Source organism: Abrus precatorius, unplaced genomic scaffold, assembly GCF_003935025.1.
Source record: "Abrus precatorius isolate BTA unplaced genomic scaffold, Abrus_2018 Scaffold7, whole genome shotgun sequence".
Taxonomy (NCBI): domain Eukaryota; kingdom Viridiplantae; phylum Streptophyta; class Magnoliopsida; order Fabales; family Fabaceae; genus Abrus; species Abrus precatorius.
Window position 1 is genome coordinate 12234509 of NW_020874417.1, and position 19921 is coordinate 12254429.

Consider the following 19921-nt stretch of genomic DNA (forward strand, 5'->3'; position numbering starts at 1 on the left):
AAGATCAAAACCTATTAGACCTAATTAGTTTTAGAAATTTTTCCTTTTCTCACTACTAAAAACATGTAGAATACATACGAATTTTACAAACAATAAAAAATCCATCTATATTATAGATGATATATCTTAAAATTGGAATTTTTTAATTTTTAGGATAAATCTGTTTATAAATTTGTTTGCACTTGTTATAGTAAATACTCGCCATTTGACGCATAACATGCATAGAAAAAAAAATTAAGAATTTTTTAAAAAACTAAATTACTAACAAATTTACAAACATTTTTATGTGTCTGTAATTTGAAACTATGGAGTAAAATATTATGTGTGAATTATATATGGTAAAATCCACCTGTAATATTGGAACATAAGTTTGCCCTTTTTTGATACCTCGATAGAGACATTTTCCTGTCTATAAATGCATTAAAGAAACACAACGTTTCATTAATGGAATTACAGACATATTGTCCCATCTGTAATAACCTCATAAACAAAAGTGTCTCTTCCTCTTTCTTCTCCATTTCTCCATTTCTCTCTCTTGTGTCCCTCTTCTTCCAGTGTCTTCAATATTTTGCCCACTGCCAATGATTGGATCCTCCATTTTGAAAACTGTTTGAGCCATTATGTTTTTGGTATTATACTCTAATTTCTAATCAGATTAGTTTTTTGTTTTATTATTTTGTTGATACCTTATAATGTATGTAAGACAAAGACTTACAATTTTCAAGATAAAATTGTAGAATTGGAGATTGCATGACTGAGGGGATGAGTGTAGAGGTCTTTTCCTGAATTATTTGTATTGTTTGCTGTGAGATTGTGTGTGTTTGCAGAGATGGCAAAATATGCATATTGTGGAGTTATAAGAGGATGCCTCTAGAATGATTTTAGGATTGTGATATGTATGTTTATTATTTATTTATCAATATATTTATTTTTCATTGTTTGAATTAAACCATAATATACATAAGAAAATGTTCATATACTAAGGGAGATTCTGTCGAAATTTACATTAGAAATTCATGAAATGTAAAGTAAGCGAGGTTCATACAATGTTGGGTGCAATTTTTAGGTTTATATCATTTTGATAGGTTGACAATTAACAAATAGCCACTACTAGAATTGTTAATTTTCCCCACAATTTTTTTCTACAGTTTATATAATTATTGTTAAGTTTAAATATTGCTTGTGATTTAAATAACCATAGTTAAATTTAAATATTCTCTACAGTTTGTTATAAAAATCATGGTTAATTAACGACGGTTACGAAAACTTAGGTAATTATTAAAATATGTTTTTATCAACTCCAGGTAATTAACTTTCCTCGCGCTCAGAAATCCCCCTCTCCCAACCTTGAAACACAAGCCTACTACATACTATTGCCAAAGGTTTTGTGCCCTCTTTCTCAACTCCTATTATTGCCTAAGGTCCACTGCCTATTGTTGCTAAAGCTCTCTCTAAGAAGCCATTGCTTGAAGTGATTTCCTTGACTGAACTCTTACTGAACCAAGATTGCTTGACACACACACCAATGACATTCTCTCTTTTTGAATCGATTCGGTGCCCTTGTTGTTGTCCGTTGTCACGCAAAGGTATGATTTTTGTTTTACGTTTGGGTTTTTAAATGAACCTTTATAATTGTTTTGGTTTTAATTTTAATGTGATAGAAAATATGCCATTACAGACCCTTTTACTAATCTGAAGGTTATGGCTTCGAATAGCATTTTTATCTTTGTAATGAAAATGGAACACTATTTAATTTGTAAGCGTACGAATCTATATTTATAAGCAAAATAAAATTAATAATCCTTCACCATTAGTAACACTTCTTTTTTCAAGGTCCACTCTCATTGTTTTAATTATATTGGGAGGGACAAGGAAGGAAACACATGAAAATGATTAGTGATTTGATTCATGTTTTAGTGTTTAGTTTCATGAATGTAGAGGACTAGTGTATGTAATTTTTTTTATATTGACTTAATTACCTCTAACACTTACCTTTAATTATGAATGTTCTTGAACACCAAGTTTATTATGAAATTAAAAAAAAATCATATGAAATGCATAATGCCAACACTCCACCATACAAATTACAACTACTAAAAGAAACCTTACAGTAAGACAAGTAGAACATGGAGTTTAATATAAAAAAGAACAAGTAAATGCAACAAATTTAGTTCTGATTGCCATTAATATAACTCATCAATTTCATTTAGATATGGTAGGTAGAGGTAAAGGTAAGAAAGGTGTTATTCAGCGTATTAGTCGTGGTGATAGTAGTTGTTCGTGGGCAAGTGTACCCATCAAAAAGTAATAAAGGGTTTTTGAAAAGAGTTTCCAAGTTATTGTCCCACAAAGATTATTTTCAAGTACCAAGAATAGCTTGATTCGATTGTTTCAATGTAACGAGATTGTAATAGACAAAAAATAGAGCTTAATGTTAACAATAAATTAAAAGAACAGTAATACAATGTATGAGAGAGATCAGATGAGATGAGTCTAGGACTTATGGATTCACTTACTACACTTCTTTATGTTCTAATTAATTTAATCCTGATATTGGTATTCAAATATTTGTCAACTACTTATAATTAGTTTCATTAACACCTAATAATTATGCAATTTCAATATTCTTTTCACTGAGCAAACACCTCTAATGATCATGCAAGGTAATTAGTCAAGAAATCATGAAGATCTTATAAGTTTGTTAATTTAATAACGGTTGAAAGAAAGAAATTAAGTATGATTAACCTAGCCTCTTATCTCGTTTTATCCTAGAGTTTTGTTAATTACACATGGTACGATCACCTACCATGCAACTAACTATAGAATACTAAGGGTGATCAAATCTTAACATATACAATATAATCCAATAGAATAAAAACCAAACATTAAAGGAAAACTAATACTAACATTAAAGTAAAAATCAGACAAAGTTTACAGTGGGATCCGCCATAGCCCTAGTTATGGGTTTAATTACCATAACAAAATTATAAACGAAGAACATGATAAATAAACCCATAATCACAAAGGAAAACTCAAACAAAAGAAACCTAGAAAGGTAAAAGACGAAGAAAGTTCTCGTTCTCCGAAGGGGCGCTCAATCACTTGCTTGGACTCCAAGGGAAAGCTTGTCGTCCTTACCAATGGTCTCCAATGACTCTCAAAGATGAGTTTGGGTAGAACTAAGAAGGGGAAGAAGGTGTGTAGAGAAGTGAGAGTGTCAAATGTGGAGCATAAGGCCTCTTTATATAGGCTATGCCTTGAGTTTTCAGTTGGTTGAAATCTATCTTTTCAAATCAATTTTATCCACAATCAGAATCACTCCAAATCTTTATATCTAAGTTTAAATTTTAAATTCAAAATTCAAACTCAGCTTCACATAGCATAGCCAAGGACTAAAAATATTTAATTTTCATTCAGAATATCTCAATAATGCATTAATAACAACTTCCAGCTAAATTGTAACAATTAATAACATAATTAGCGTAAATATATATAAAATGAAGTTTTAAGTGTATAAATATAAGTCATAAAATATATAAAAATATGAACTTATCAGTGGTAGCACTCCTTCCCTCCACCTCCACACCAGTTGAAAATGGTAAGTATGTACCTCCTCTCCCGCCAATACAGCGAGTTTCACAGCCTGCACTGCCGATTACATTTGTCACATCGTCCCCTCTACACAGCGCACAAGTGAAGGATCCATTGTTGTTGCATCTTCCTCTGGGCACTAATCACAAACCCAGACACCCTCGAGAACACTTCCAAGTTTGAGATGGGATGGATCCACTTGATAAGAAGATATTTACCAAATATGACGCAAAAATTTATTTCATGTGAATGTTAACATAATTGTCTTATTTTATGTTGTCATTATCCACTATATAATATATCTTTATTATGTGTTTAGTTGGTATCCACCGCAGAAGGACTAGGTCATGAATACCATTAAAAAGATGTATGATGCGCCTTATACCAGTTTTGATTGGAGTGGTACAATGATTGAAAGTTAATAAAAGTTAATTGATTTATTTTAAGTATAATTAGATCTCTAACTTTTTTTACCTGTATTAATTAATTTCTATTTATGTAGAACCACTTCTCTATTCCTGCCAGGACAAGAAGAAAATTTTCAAGGCTTGAGAGAGTCAAACTACAAATTGATTAAGACAAATGTACATTGAGGCTGTCAGGATTCGTCATCTATAAATTAGATAGTATCTCACTTCCTTCATGTCTTATAGGAAGGAATATTGACATACAACTAAGTTTCAAAATTTCATCATAAATAACAAGACAAATAGGGCATCCAATAAAGGTGGCCTACTACATTTTGGTGGCTCTATTATTTTGGCCAACACTAAGGCTAACTTGGTTAATGATTTTTTTATTTTGTTTTAAATTTTTATTATTCAATTTATCTTTGAGAGGTTTATTAATTGGAATTGCAGGAGAAGTTGCTAAAGAGACCACTTACATATAGAGAAGTGTTCAAGGAGAAATGCACTTGCAAGGGAGACAAAATTGTGGGGGTTGATTCATGATCTTAAGCAACATATGTAAGTATAGTTACTCACATTATATTTTTTGATTAAAAGTTTAAAAAATATTTTTTGAGCCTAATATATAATTATTTGCACTAAATTGTAGGCTAACTATGTTCAGAGGCTGGAGGTTGCATCTATTGAGGACCTAGAGTTTGTTGATGAGGACGATATATGGTCATAAACGGTGGGCGACCTTTATAAAAGCCCTAGAGTTTGTTGAGGAGGTAAAGGACATGGCACTAAAGTCCATGCCCTAAATGAAGAGCCATAAAAGCAAAATAAAGAGATGTAAAAGAATAAGGAGAAAAGAATGCTAAGAAAAAGGTGGCATTGAAGATGTAAAGGGTGGTGCAACAATAGTATATGTAGATGCAACAGATGCATGTATACTTTGAACTTATGAGAGCGAATAGATCCACTCCTCTCCTACTAGCTCTAACACTACCAGTTTTTGGAGTGATGTGACATTCATCCTCTATCTATGATGATGATGATGCTGACGACTTGTACCAATGATCATATTGATGACATCAGGTACTCGTGATTACTTTTGTATTGTTTCGAACTTTGTTATTTTATTTTCATATTATCATTTTAGATGTTTACTTTTATTATTATAATGATATTTTAATTTATAATTTTGTAATTATTTTTTAAATTTTAATACATTTCATAACTTTCCTACCAATGGTTATGATAATTAGCAACAAGGAGTAATAATTATATAAGTACAAATAATAGACAAAAAAATAAAAAATTACAAATAAATTTTTGTTAATTACACATGGCCAAATCTTTCTATAAATTTACAAACAATAAAATTCATTTAAATTTTAAAAATTTAGGCTTTTTTTTTTAATAATTTACAAATAGATATATCTTTATGTAACTTTTTAAATAGTAAAAGTTGTTAATAAAATTGTTTATAAATTATATACGAGCATAAAAATCTGTTTGTATGACTTACAAATAAGAAAAAAAGAAACGAGTCTTACCTATTTATAAATTTGTTTATAATATTAAAATTTGTTTATAACTTTTTAAAAATTCATCTATAAATCTATATTTATTTGGTAAAATTCTTGTATTTTTTTCTCTTTAATTTTAGAAAATGATGAAAGATAAAATATTTTATAAGACTTATTATTTTTAAAAAAATAACCTTTCTCACAAACAATAAATATCAAATTTTTAGGAATAAAATAAATGCTTTAATTTTTATACAATTAAATAGGATAATCATTTTTAAGGGTGTCGTTATTGCTAATATCTTATTTGTACATAATTAGACTCTCGGAAATGGTTAGGCAAATCACTTTTCTCTCTGCTTTCTCTCTTCCATATTCGTTTCACACAGAGAAATCCTCTCTCCTTTGTTTCCTCAAAGTTTCATCTTCTTCCAGCAACGACATCTTGCAACAAAAATGGATGAAGACCAGCGTCATGCTGAAAATGACATTCAGTTTCTGGCTTAATTGGTTTGACCGGCTGGTCTAAGCCGATTTTTATAACACTAAATTTTATTACTCAACTAGTATAACTTCACAATTATTGTTTCTTACTTTCATTTCTTATCCATCGAGTGCATGAAAAATTCGTTACCTTTTATATTAAATTTTGTACAATTTTGTTAATATCAATCCTTATGTTTTATTTTAAACATCTAAAAGTGATTAGATTTTATTGAGAAAGAAAAAGATTATTAAACTTTTGTTTGATGCGATAAATATTTTATAATTAATTCTTAATTCAAGTGCGTAATAACGCTAGACAATTAAGGTTATAATGAATGAAAAAATGGATAAAAGCATATAATAGATAAACACTGTAGTCTAAAATGTATAAATTTATTTATTTTTTAAAAAACTTGATCCTGTGACTAGTTCAGGTTAAAAGATGAAGTCCAAATATTAATCTGTTTACTAATTTAATTAAGTTTTAAGGGAAAATAAGTTAATTAATCAAACTATTTCGTATTAATTTTAATTGAATCGACTTGATTTGAATTATCGGGTTTGTCAAAGTCAATAATGAACATCCCTACTTCCCATAAAATAATGTATACCCTGGCAATTGGCAATTGTGATTTGCAATTCATTGAAACAATATTTAATATACATCATTACATCCAAATTTGGAGGGTTCAATGAACTTTTGTTCCATTATTTTCATGCATGAGTTGTACTTAATAGGACCTACAAATCTTGAATTTTTGAATTGCTATACAACTATACAAGTTTTGACCACGAAAAAAAAAAAAAAAAACCTATGAATCCCCTCCAATCCCCCCGCCCCCACCCCAAAGAGAAAAATATGTTTCATGCAAATGTTGCACACTAATTAATGGAAGGTAAAATGGGATTCATCCCGAGTCCATACCCTCCAAAACTACCTGGTTCTGCATGCTTCACCCTACCGAAATGTCTTATATGACGCAGAAGTCTTGCTAAGAAGGTATTGTGGCATATAGTTGAGCTGTCACAGACCACAGCTAAATGTTTGCGTGCTCTCGTGATGGCAACATTGATTCTTCTGCTATCCCCAAGGAATCCAACAGCTCCCATCGTGTTTGATCGTACCTATTATATTGTTTTATTATCATTTGTAAAAAGGGGAACAAGTCAGACTATACCAGTTCATGTGGAAGACCAGTACCAGATAAATATCTCAGCAAAGTGGTTTTCAAATTCAGAACTGCCTAGATGGATCAAGTGTCTCGGGATGTGAAGGTTCGATAGTCAAACTGGGAGTAATTGATCACTTATCTCATCAAGGAAGAATGTTACATATCTACCCAATTGCAGAAGTTAATCATGAACAAGTATAAATGAAAGCATGAATTAAAAGAGGACATAATGGCAGCAAGATTAGTGATGGTATGAATGCTTAAGGAGTGAGTTAACACCTAACAGCTTTAAGCATTCAGAAGTTGGTCATTGACAGTGTGTATTGACCAAGTGGTTAAATGTTTGTTCTTCGTTAACTCTATTCTTCATTGTAAAATTAAAATTTCACCCTAAGGTAAAGTGGGCCCAAGTCCATGCCTCAAGCACAGAAAAACTCTTGCATACGGGGGCATATGAGAAATAAGAACCATTCTTGCAATGTGGTGATTAAAGTAAACTGACAAAATTTCATGGTTTCTGGAGAGGAGGTATAATTCCTGAGGGACTTGAGCAAACGATTGCACTATAATGACACGTTCAATTGGAATAGGACAGAAGGGGCTTTCTATGACTGGCTTCAACCTAAGGTTGTATTATGATAATGTTTGAACTTTTTATTGATAACCGGAGATGATATCTTATTAACGCTTCTCAAACATTTATTTTTTAATCAAGTAATAAATTTATTTATTCATCAACCAGAAAATGTTTAAAAGATGGATCTAAAGATTGGATTCAGATCATACCATGGATAAAATTACAGCATCAGCTTCTCGACCTTGAAAACTATCAATGGTTGCAACCTCAGTACCTGCAGCTTCTGGAAACTCATCAAGCTTGTCCCTCAAAAGTTGTACTTGAGCAACATAAGGGGATTGCACTGCAATAGCAGTTGGGCTAACACCTTCATTTCAGATTGAAATTAACAAGGAAAATTTTACATTAGAAAAAACACAAATGACAAATATGTTGCATCACAAAATTTCAAAAACTCTGAAAGACTCAACTTATTTCAGAAGTATCAAAACACAAAATGGTACACAGTAATATCTTTTCTTTTTCCTAGGATTAAAAATAATATGCCTGAATATTGAGGGATTGCACTACACTAGCGAATGACCACAGTTCAGATTCAACTAAACAAGAAAACCTTACATCAGCAAACAAAAATGACAAATAAGTTGTGTAACAAGATTTCAAAACTTTGAAAGGCTTAGAACTTGCATTGCAAAATATGATAGCATAAAATAATATGCAGTAATGTCCATTCTTGGGTTAAAAGTAATATGCTCAAATATTAAGCAGGGTTGGAAGGAGTAGTAGAGCGAAATTGGCAACAAACTTTTTAACACTCTTTCCACTAAATCCATATGAAGAATGCTAGACACATTCTCTAACACACTCTTTTTAACACCCCTAAGTCCTAACTATTGGCTAAAATTCATTAAAAACTATAAAAATCATGTAGGTCACATTTTTTCTTACTTCTAAATTATGTTTCTCTCTTATACTTTTGTAATTTTCAATAAATTTTAGTCAATAGTTAAGAGTGTGTTAAAAGAGTGTATTAGAGAGTGTGTTGCTAGCATTCCTTAATCATATACAACTAAGAAATATGGAGTGGGACACATCATTTAGTGGGACCCCAATCAATGGATTTCACCTAATAATAATGTGTTGAAAATAGTGTCAATCAGTGAGAATGTTGCTAGCTTTCCTCATGAGTACAGATACAGAAGATCTCATTTCATTACATTACATTATATCATGCACAGAATTTGCATTATGCACTTCTTTTTCCTAGTTCAGATTCATATATTAACAATGAAATGACAATGTGAAAATCTGCAAGCACGAATAGTTATGCAAGAAAACCATCCACGGCTAAAGTCTAGAAGCATGAATGCTGGAAACATATTGAACTTGAAGATGATTTACCAAGCAGATGGATGGAAATTGGGTATCTTCTTAAGAATAATTAGGAATAACCCAAATTACAATGACAGAACACTGCAGTTCTTTGAGGGGTTGTTCATCTTAATCCAAAGGCCCTAACTTCCTTACAATTTGACAAGATGGTCTCTCTCTCTGCCCTAACCCAAATTATAAGCACTCAAGTAATTAACAATGTTGAAAAAGTAGCTATATCGTTAACTACTTTTTGAAATTGTTAATATTAAGAAAATTGGATTTTAGTCATCTGTATTTGTTTGCTGTTAGTTTGCTAGTGATTAGATTCTTGATTGATTGTATTCTTACTAAAACTAATAGATCGGTATACAAGCCTGGACACACAACATTGCTCAAACTAAGTTTTTTTTTTATTAATCACTTAACATGAAATATTTATTTAATAATTCCTGTTCTGTAATTTTCCCTTTTTAATATGACCTGTCGATATCCAGTATGCAAAACACAAAAATATGCACGTAATGTCATAATAGGATTCAAAAACCTTCTTCCTTGACCATTTGGTGTTCACACCTAAAGTTAACTCTGTTTTGACCTCTGTTCCTTCACACTTACCAAAACTGTTTTTGTTTCTTGTGTTCCATTCTTATTGCTCTTAGATTGATGGTGTTTGTGTGTATACTGTGACTTATTATTTATCATGGATTTCTTAAATTTTGGGTGTGGCATATATTATTTAGTATGTATTACAATATTTAAACTAGTGGCCATCTCACTTTCCACTATCCTGCTATAGTGTTTTTAGAGATGGCCACTGTACATTGCTATCCGGGGTTGATAACTATGATGCAAAGTAACTAAAAGGACCCTAAATTAATAAAAAGTAAGCATTAAGCAATGTGATTGATAGTAATGATTTCAAATACTATGGATATGATGCGAGAATTGTTTTGTTCAATGTACAAGATTGAATACAACCCAAGAAAAATAAACAAGTGTAAATAGACAATTGGGTGGTTTTATTTTTGGTGAAGAATCCTATGGTGGAATACGTGATTCCAATTGAAACATGGTTTTTTTTTCTTTTTTAAATTGATAACAGAACTAACTAAAATTTTAAAAATTTCTGTAGATGATATGAAGCTTGTCTAGAAATTCTCTAACCAAGTTTGACAAAAGGGTCATTGTAAAGTATCATCAATAGAGGTAGAATATGTAGAAAAGAAGAATAATCAAATAAGTACCAGAATATGGTTAAAGCAAACATATAATCTTATGATTCTTATTTTATTTATACTGTACTTAGTTTACTTGTAAATGGAAAATGATAAAACCTTAATTTCCACATCCACAGCATACATGTCAAGACAGTTAATTTTAGAAGCATATATCAAGGCATGAATGAATGACCTAGTCATAAGATCAGATTTTGGCCTATGAAGAGAATAGATTAATGCACCAAGGTATGGATACCAAACACCCTTTGTAACAGGCCATGATTTTTCAGTGTTTAGGTGTTGGTGGTGCCACACATGGTCATGCGTCTCCATTCACTATAAGTACTAGAGCTCACGGGTAGTGACCAAAGAATGGGCAAATGGTACCATTTATTGTCTGCCTGTGAAATCCTTCGGTATGGTAAATGTACCTTTTTCTTACAATTTTTTGTTAATACCATAAAACATTCAGAAGGGAAAATGTTTTTTTACGTTATAAGCTATAACCAAACGGAAAAACTTTTAGGAGTCAACTGTGATTACCAGCATAAATTAAGGAAAAGACATGCTGCAAAACTATATCAGCTTCTCCTTCATTATAAAATGAACCTGTTCCAGCTGGGTCTAGATGCTCTTCGCAACCAACCGACAGACTTCCATATGGCATTCTAGTATCAAGCAATAGCAGTGGGCACTGCGTTATCCAAGTACGCTGCAACAACCGCAAGGTCAAACTTTCCATTCATGTTATAGGAATTAGTAAAAGTAAATGAAAATGAAAATGGTACGGATAAGGATCAAAATACGATCATACATTTCCTTGACACAAGGATAGGTAATTCAAAATATAACAGAACAGCTAAGACAGTCCATAAAATTGTAACGAACAACAGCCCTTTCTTCAATTGCTATAAAGAGTATTTCTTGACATAACCCTACATGAAAAGTCTTGTGAATTGTACATCTGCAGCATTACATGTTGTCTATTAAGAAGCTTAGGCTACCCAATATTGCATCAAACTATTCTTAAGCTGCACAAGTTGTAAAAATATGGTTCAACAATTTTGCTCAAGGGAGGTTTTAGGGCAATTGTTGCCAATTTCATCTTAAAAAATTGCCAGTAAGCCTCATAGGTAATATAGCCTATTCATTTGGCACTCTACATTTTAGAAGTAGAAATAAGCTCTCTCTCCCCTCCTCCTCTACCCTTCCCTCACCAGTGGAATGCTTACTTCATTCCCCTGATGTGTAAAATGCATGGATCTCAGCATGCATCTGATTTATCATAAACATAATGTTTCCAACAAGATTCCACGGCAACTGGTACAAGGATCAGTCTTTGAGAAGGAAGTGAGACATTTCAGGGGGTTTGATCCTTACAGGAATACTTAATTTCCCTCCCTTACCTAATTCTTATACCTCCACTCTTCCAAAGGAAAAACACACTGGATGAAAAGAAGATTACTTTTATAGAACCTTCTTAAACAGCTTGAATGGTTTTGAGTAGCATCCCTAGAAATTGAAGGCCATCAAGATAAAACAAACAACAGGAATAAGGTCTGAGTTTAGGACATGATGTAAATAGAAACCTTTACTTAAATGAAAATGGAGATATTTTTGATGGGCATAATACCTTAACAAAAGGAGAATCTACAAGAAGATGAGAAAAGACAGTCTCAGAGGACTTCAATAATCCACCATACATCTCCTTTGAAGCCCAACTAGCAATTGCATCATTCATACGGTACTGTGTTGTTAACCTGGTGGTGAGAATCCCTTCATGCAAAGTTGTAGCTCTCTCCAGTAGAGATATTCCAAGACCACCTTCTAAGGCCTTTCTAGATAATATGACAGGAGCAAGTTGGCATTGATCACCAGCAAGAATACAGCGCTTTCCCTGCAATATAGGAATCCAGCATGCGGGTTCAATTGCCTGTCCGGCTTCATCTATGACAACCAAGTCAAAAGTATCTAGCCTTCGAATCAAAGGGTCAGCTGCTCCAGTATTAGTGGCAAGCACAACCTGAGCACTAGAGAGGACTTCATTAATGGTATGCTTTTCCTTTTTCTTCAGTGACCTACTCAGCTGTTTAAGAAGTTGGCGTATACCCGCAGCCAGTGAATCATCCCTTAAACAATGTCTTAGATCTTTCCTTAGATCTGACTTCTTCCTCTCATATTCTTCTCGAAAGCTTGCAAGCTTAGCATTTACAATTTTTCCCAAAGACTTTGATCCCACTGTCTTTGATATACGAGCTGGATTTCCAACCCGCACGATATTTAATCCGACACTTGAAAGCTTTTCAACCATGTTATCAACAGCTGCATTAGTTGGTGCTGTAACCAGAATCCTTTCACCTTGCTGAACAGCACATGCTATAAGTTGCTTGAGCAAACCAGTCTTACCTGTACCAGGAGGCCCTTGGATAACCAATACAGGCCTCTTTTTATTCAAACCTAGTGCAATTGCTCTACGCTGAGAATCATCTACAGTTTCACTTCCTAATATTCCGTCCAAATTTTCTTCAGCCCATTCGGCCAAATAATTCTTCTCAAGCCACGCAACATCTTCCCCATCTCCAAACAGTGTAGCAACAACAGAAATTGAAGGATTCTTCTTTCGTAAACCATTCTTCCGAAGCAGCATCAGGGCTTCACAATTGCGCTGGAAAAGTCATAAGATTACTAAAAAGATGTGTATATGTACACATATAATCAGCGAGCTAAGCAGTAAAATTTTAATGAAATTAACAAACAGAACCATCACAGTCAAATTATGTAAATCTGTTTAAGACTGATCTCTAGAATGTAGAAGTATTTTTTAGATACAGAAAGTAGGGGCTGGGTAGTTAACACTTTTAACCATATTACCGGGTCTATCATTTCCAAAGTTAGTCTCCGAATGAAGTAACCAGGAAATGTACCTTCAAACCCCACAAAATGGTAATCAAATTCATTGTTACATATTCCCCCAATCACGATATATTAGTTTAGTTATTCACGTTCTTAGATACCACAGATTCTATTTTATTGTACTTGGTTAAGCACAAATAGTAGACACTCATTACCCTCTCAATAGAATTTGCGGCTCCCTTTCAAGAAATCACAGTAGATTTCAATACCTCATACGTTAGTGTATCAGCCAGTCCTTGAATACGGTCAATGCGCACACTCTTCCCAAATAGTTTAGAGAATGTAGGATCACCATGGCGTGACTCTAAAGCAACTGTAATACTATAGCCATCATCCCCAAGACTGTTCACAAATCCTTGCATGCAAGAAGTTGTAATTGCACCCTTGCTGTCACATGTTCTCACACAAACCATGTCTCCAGGTGAAAGTGTGGTAGGTGGTAACCGGTGGTTCCCTTCGACCTTGAACAACACCAAATGCATTCCACCCAGACCTGTTTACACATGAAATAGGATCATACCAGATCACATTGTAATTATGATTTACATTCTATGTCTAGATGAATCAAGGTTCATCTGGGACTGAGTCTACCTTCCACGTATATCTATTTTCTAATCTCTGCAACATATATTTTAAGCCAATACTACATACTGTATTATCAGCGCACACCTATCTATCTATCCATCCATCCATCCATAAAAAGCTCAACTAACAAAACATTTAAATAAATTATTAATCAATTAACAACCTGCAGAAATGAGTTTGGATAAATAAATTTCATGTTAATATTGCTTATTTCCTCCATAAGTATATGTAAAATTCTTAACCTTTTAGTACAGATATTAATAGGTGAATACAGAGATTTTTCAAAACAATGAGCCATAAACAGAGGCAATGTATGTATTTGAGAATAAACATTATTGTTTGCTGTTGTTGAGAGAGAGAGAGAGAGAGAAGTGGCATTTACAGAAAACCCTGTTACTATTGAACAGAAATAACTGAATACTATAGGAGAACAATGATAATAATACAATGATCTTAATTACCAAAATTACATGCTTTGGTTATTCCTATACGATGAACCTAAACATTATTTACATAGTAACATTGACACTTCCCCTCAAGCAAAAGCGTATAAGTCATATACATGAAGCTTGTTAGGTATGTAATTTATTTGAGCACCTCTCATAGACTTTACCTCATATCATATAACTCATAAGTCATAAGCATGCCAACAGTTCAACTTCTTTTACAGCACATGCATACATTAATGAAATGCTAAATTTCAAAAGCAGAGTCAATGAAAGACCTTGATGTACTCAAAGCATTTTTTCTGAAAAGTGAGATGAAAAGAGGGAAAGGAGAAGACCTGTAGAGGTACTGATGGCATTTAAATTACAAATGGTGTCACAGAGTTCTTGCTGAGACTGGCTATGGCTAACCAAGAAATCAATCGGTTTTGAAGAATCAGAAGCATCATCAGGTTTAGGAACAGCATCCAACTCCTCCTGAGTAAACTCCAATTCAGCATCCCTTTCAATACGAAGTAGTTCTGACATGCGGTTGGTAAATTCATCAATCCTGTGCTGCATTGCTTTCACCTTTTCTACATCCATTCCCAAAACGCCATGAACAGCCTTGGGCTGCGTTATTTTTCTCGCAACCGCCCTATGCTGAGCTGCAAAAGAACCATCCTAAAATCTCAATCTCAGCCCCTGTTTACTGAATTACTCTTGTGAGAGCAATGCAATACAAAAAACAAAAAAAATGTTGATGTAACCGTAAATAGGAACCTGAATTGGCGAGCTCCTTAAACAGTTTCCAAGACTCAGTGTGTCGCCAGTCCTGAATCAAGGACTTAGTCTGCAGGTCTTGAAGAACATCACGAAGCTCCCTCTGGAAATGGTCGAAGAGAGTGGGATAGTGGGTGCAGGCCTTGAAGCAGATAACTTCAAGACCAAGGGGCATAGGAACCGCATTCAGATATGGCTGAGCCTGGATGATAAAAGTGAGACCTGGCCCCATGCGCTGCTTCAGCTCTGAGAACTCCAACTCTCCCTGTAACTCTGCTGAAGCAAAATCAGATGCCATAGCCCTCATGCTATCACGAATCCACCTCATCACACTCTTACCCAGTTCCCTCTTCCCAATAGGGTCTCCATTCTGATGGATACCACTACCCCCTTCCACGCTGTTCTCACTGGGATTGCTCACTGCCTCAGACTGAGAAGACCCACTTTTATTAAAACCACTTCTTCTTCTACCACTTCTACTTTTGGTGTTACTGCGAAGCTTAGTTTCACTTCGAATGAGCCTGAGCCTGTGCCTGTGGGTTACAAACGAAGGGGACAAAGAGCACATGGACATGGTATACGCAATGTTACCGCAGAATGAGCCAATGGAAGAAAAGGACACGTGTCCAGAGGCATTGCAACGGAAGTGCTCACTTGCAGCCCCCAATTTCGCTTTCGCTGGGATTCGACTACAGAAGAAGCAAGTGAGCGCTGTTTCCATTGCTGCGATTCAGAAAACCATACTCAACGGAGTGATTGAATAACGATTCCAAAGGTTTTTCTATTTTATTTTATTACAGAAGCGGGTAGACAAAGAGGGGCTTTTGAATTTGAACCGCGAACTGCATTTGAGGCGAGGAAGGAAAGTGGTTTATTTATTTTACATCTTTTCATTTATGTGACAGAAGAAAAGAAAGTGAGTGAGATTTTTAACGAAAAAGAAAAGAAAAGAAGAAGAGAAGGATAGAATGAGTACAACTTCTTCTAACAACACACGGCCGAGCCAAGATCCCAGCTCCTCCTCTCATTGGCTGCTACGATTTTGTGGCGTGGCTCTGTTTTGCCCTTTTACTTTCCGCTGACGTGTTCCTTTCCCGTTCTATGTTCCACTCTCTCGCTTCTTATTTTTTATATAATTAACAAATCCTCAACCTTTATACAGATATTTTTTTAAAAAAAAAACTTGAATTACAAAATTAAAATAAATTATTTAAATCACGACAAATTATTTTGTGGACGATAATGTTTTGAGTTAAATTTAATATTCCTAATGACAATTGTTTTATATTTTATTCTGTAGATTACGTACGTTATTTTTCTTTCAACAAAAATGCATATCTTTTTTTTGGAGAGGTCATGAGCTGGTAATGTACATGATATGTTAAAAGTTGAAATATTCTAAGAAAAAAAGGGTTTATCACTCCTCCTAACTCCGGAGTTAGATTTTCCAGATTTCATTTATACTTTGAATTGTTTGAACCTAGTTTAATGTTTTATATTCTATTAAAGTTATACTTTTAAATAATTATATATATGTAATAAGATTTTTGGATTTAACGAAGAGGAAGGCTAATAATATACTCATTAAAATTTATTAAAAATTAAAAAATATATTAATTTATGAGTGAGAAAAAGTAAAACTTACATAATATTTATAATTTTTAATAAATTTTAGTTAATAATAAATAATATCTTACAAAGAGAACAATACTAGCATTATTTTTACATAACAAGATTATGTATTTATATTTAGTTTTATATTTCTATATATGATTAATAATATAGATAATTTTAATATTAATACTATTGATGTATAATATTTGTAAATAGAAATAGAATCTACATAATTTTGTCATATATGTTATCCTATATTGATTAGGGTGAATTCAAATTAAAATAAAATAATTTTATCAAAATTTTAAAGTCAAATAAGATTAAGAAAAATTCATTTCAATTTATTCAGATATTACAAAAAAATTAAATGCATAAATATTTGATTGAATATAGATGTAAATATTTTTTAGTAAAAATAAGTTTGAGAATTTAACTATTTGTTCTATTTTTGTATGTGTTTGTATATATATATATATTGGATATATTTTTTTTAAAGATGATTCTCAATAAAATGTGATATAATAGTGAAAATAAGAGTTGCTACCAGGACTTGTTTTTATATTTTTTTGTTTCATTTTATTAAAAATAGTTTGTTAGAAATGTAATTTAGATTAGGCTTAACTGTCAAGTTTGGTAGTCATGTTTATAATTAGGTAGTTAGTGGTTACTCAAATTTGTAGCCTTTTGTCTAACTTGTATAAACGAGTGATTAACCCAGTTTCATTTAATAATACATTACATTCATTCCTTTCCTTTCTATCTCCTATTGCTTCTCTATTTTGGCTACTGTTGTTAGTGTGTAAACTTGCCATTGTACTAGGTTCCTACAGTAGTATCAGTAGCTCTCAGTTTTTTCGATCCAAGGGAGAAGAAGGAGCTACGTGATTACAATGGCAACAATTTTCCAACGCATTTGCCAATCTTAGAAGAGAATAACTATGACAAGTGGTGCATCCAAATGAGGGTAATTTTCGACATGCAAGAAGTTCTTGACTTTGTTAAAACTAGTTTGCAAGATCTTACAAATGATGCAACCGAAGCTCAAGAAAAGATGTTCAAAGATGCCAAGAAATGAGATTGCATGGCACTTTTTCTAATTCATTAGTGTGTAGATGCAGGGAACTTCCACAAAATTGCTTTTGCAACCTCTGCAAAGCAAGCATGAGAAACTCTTGCTAAGGTGTATGCTGGTTCTGACAAGTTGAAGAAGATCAGGTTGCAAACGTTGCGAAGATAGTATGAGTTGCTATAGATGCATGACAAAGAGGAGTTGTTGAGTATCTTGGATGTGTGCAAGCCATCACAAACCAAATACGATCGTGTGGAGACACATTGAGTGATTAATTAGTGGTTGAGAAGGTACTTCGAACCTTTAATTTTAGATTTGATCATATTGTGGTAGCTATAGAATAGTCTAAGAATCTAGAAAAAATGAAACTAGACGAATTGCAATACTCACTCGAAGCTCATGAGCAATGAATTCTTGAAAGAACCATAAGAAAGAAGTTGTACAAGCCTTGTTTGCTCAAAAGAATAATAGTAATAGTGACTGTAATAAGAAGCATAAGGGATAATGGAGCAACAAAGGGACAAAGAACTCTAAAGGCAATACTAAGTAAGATTGTTGTGACCAGAATCATCTTGACTTAGGTGGCAAGACAGGTGCTCAAGACAAAAGTGCTAAGAAAAAGTAGAGTAAGAAGAATATCCAGTGTTATAGGTGTCAAGAATGGGGCCATTTTTCAAGTGAGTGTAAGAATTCTAAGTAAAAGAAAGTAAGAGATAATGAAGCCAAGTTAGCTCAAGATGCTGAATCAGATGATGATTATGTCTTACTCATGGTTACAATTGCATTTGACAATTGTGGCAGTGAGGATTAGTACTTGGTACCTTAACACTAGTTGTAGCAACCATATGACAGGAAGGAAAGATTGATTGGTGGACCTGAATGCTAATATAAAGAGTAAGGTTAGATTTGCTGATAACAACATCATTAAAGTTGAAGGGATAAAGAAGGTTTTGATCTAGAAGAAAGACAGAAGATCATCCTGCATTTATGATGTTTTGTATGTTCCAACCATGAGAAACAATCTGCTCAATCTAGGACAGTTACTTGAGAAGAGTTACAAAGCAACTATGTCATATAACCTATTGAAACTCTTCGATAAGAATGGAAAGTTGGTTTTAAGGGTTTCTCTCTCCAAAAACAGGACCTTTAAGATCAAAATTCTAGTAAATCTGGAGCTAAGTTGCTTATCAGTCACTGAAGAAACTGATAGTTGGTTGTAGCACAAGAGGTTGGGTCATCTAAACTCCAAAAGCTTAAGCAAATTGCACTCAAAAGGAATGCTTTTAGGGATACCTAGAATCGTCAAACCTGATAGAGTGTGTGATGGTTGTTGTGTGTCAAAGGAGCCAAGGAAATCTGTCATAAATCATGTTCCTCTCAGAGCAAAAGCAAGATTAAAGATCATATAATTAGATGTATGTGGGCTATTTAAAGTGGAATCAATAGGAAGTAATTTGTACTTTGTCTATTTTATAGATGAGTTCACTAGAAAAATATGGATTTAATTGATAAATAGAAAGAATTATATCAGTGACATGTTTAAGAAGTTCAAGGCAGTAGTTGAAAGTAATCAAGATTGCATATCCAAACTCTAAGGACAGATGGTGGTAGTAAATTCACATCTTAGGAATTTGAGACTTTATGTCAAAAGGAAGGGATTATGCATGAGGTTACTCCTCTTTACACTCTACAACACAATGACATTATAGAGAGGTTGAACAAATTTATTCTAAACATCACTAGAAACATGTTAAAGTGTTATAATATGTCAAAGCAATTCTAAGGGGAAGCAGTCACAATTAGTGCCTACCTTATGAATAAAAGCCCTTCTAAGAGGCTTGATAGTATCACATATGAGGAAGCATAGTTTGGAAGTAAATCCAATGTTGCACACCTTAGAATATTTAGTTGTTTGTACTTCAAGCATGTCCCTGATCAGAAAAGAAGAAAGCTTAACAACAAAGGTGAACCAATGGTGATGATAGGGTATTATTGTATTGGGGCTCATAGGTTGTTTGATCCTGTTAGAAAGAAGGTGATAGTTAGTAGTGATGTAATTTTTTATGAAGGTAGAGGCTGGAATTAGGAATACATGCCATAAACTGAAAATGGTAAGTGTTGGATCAATTCTAAAGAAAGAAGCCTAATGATCATAGTGCTGATGCAGAAGCTAATCCAGACCAAGCTTGTG

At 33.3% G+C, this 19921-nt stretch overlaps 1 protein-coding gene across 3 annotated transcripts; it reads right to left on the bottom strand.

Annotated features, from left to right (window-relative positions):
- Positions 1-3717: 3717 nt before the first annotated feature.
- Positions 3718-16003, bottom strand: LOC113870949 (DNA-binding protein SMUBP-2). Of its 3 annotated transcripts, none has more exons than XM_027507546.1 (7): positions 15048-16003; positions 14624-14932; positions 13464-13747; positions 11975-13006; positions 10885-11053; positions 7960-8117; positions 3718-7126 (listed from the first exon to the last, which is right to left on the bottom strand). In XM_027507546.1, exons 1-7 carry the CDS (start codon positions 15766-15768, stop codon positions 6884-6886), a joined length of 2916 nt encoding a protein of 971 aa, XP_027363347.1. In that variant the 5' UTR covers positions 15769-16003; the 3' UTR covers positions 3718-6883. The 3 variants fall into 3 exon arrangements, with proteins under 3 accessions (XP_027363347.1, XP_027363348.1, XP_027363349.1); XM_027507547.1 differs by having other exon boundaries at positions 10951-11053; positions 15048-15960; XM_027507548.1 differs by lacking the exons at positions 3718-7126; positions 7960-8117 and adding an exon at positions 10520-10788 and having other exon boundaries at positions 15048-15959.
- Positions 16004-19921: the final 3918 nt, after the last annotated feature.

Bases quoted from the DNA above. Each gene is read 5' to 3' on its own strand.
- LOC113870949 (XM_027507546.1), bottom strand. From the start codon at position 15,768: ATGGAAACAGCGCTCACTTGCTTCTTCTGTAGTCGAATCCCAGCGAAA. The intron at 14,933-15,047 runs GTTCCTATTTAC...GTTCTTTTGCAG, and splicing joins TAAGGAGCTCGCCAATTCAG to CTCAGCATAGGGCGGTTGCG. The intron at 13,007-13,463 runs GTATTGAAATCT...TGACTTTTCCAG, and splicing joins CTGATACACTAACGTATGAG to CGCAATTGTGAAGCCCTGAT.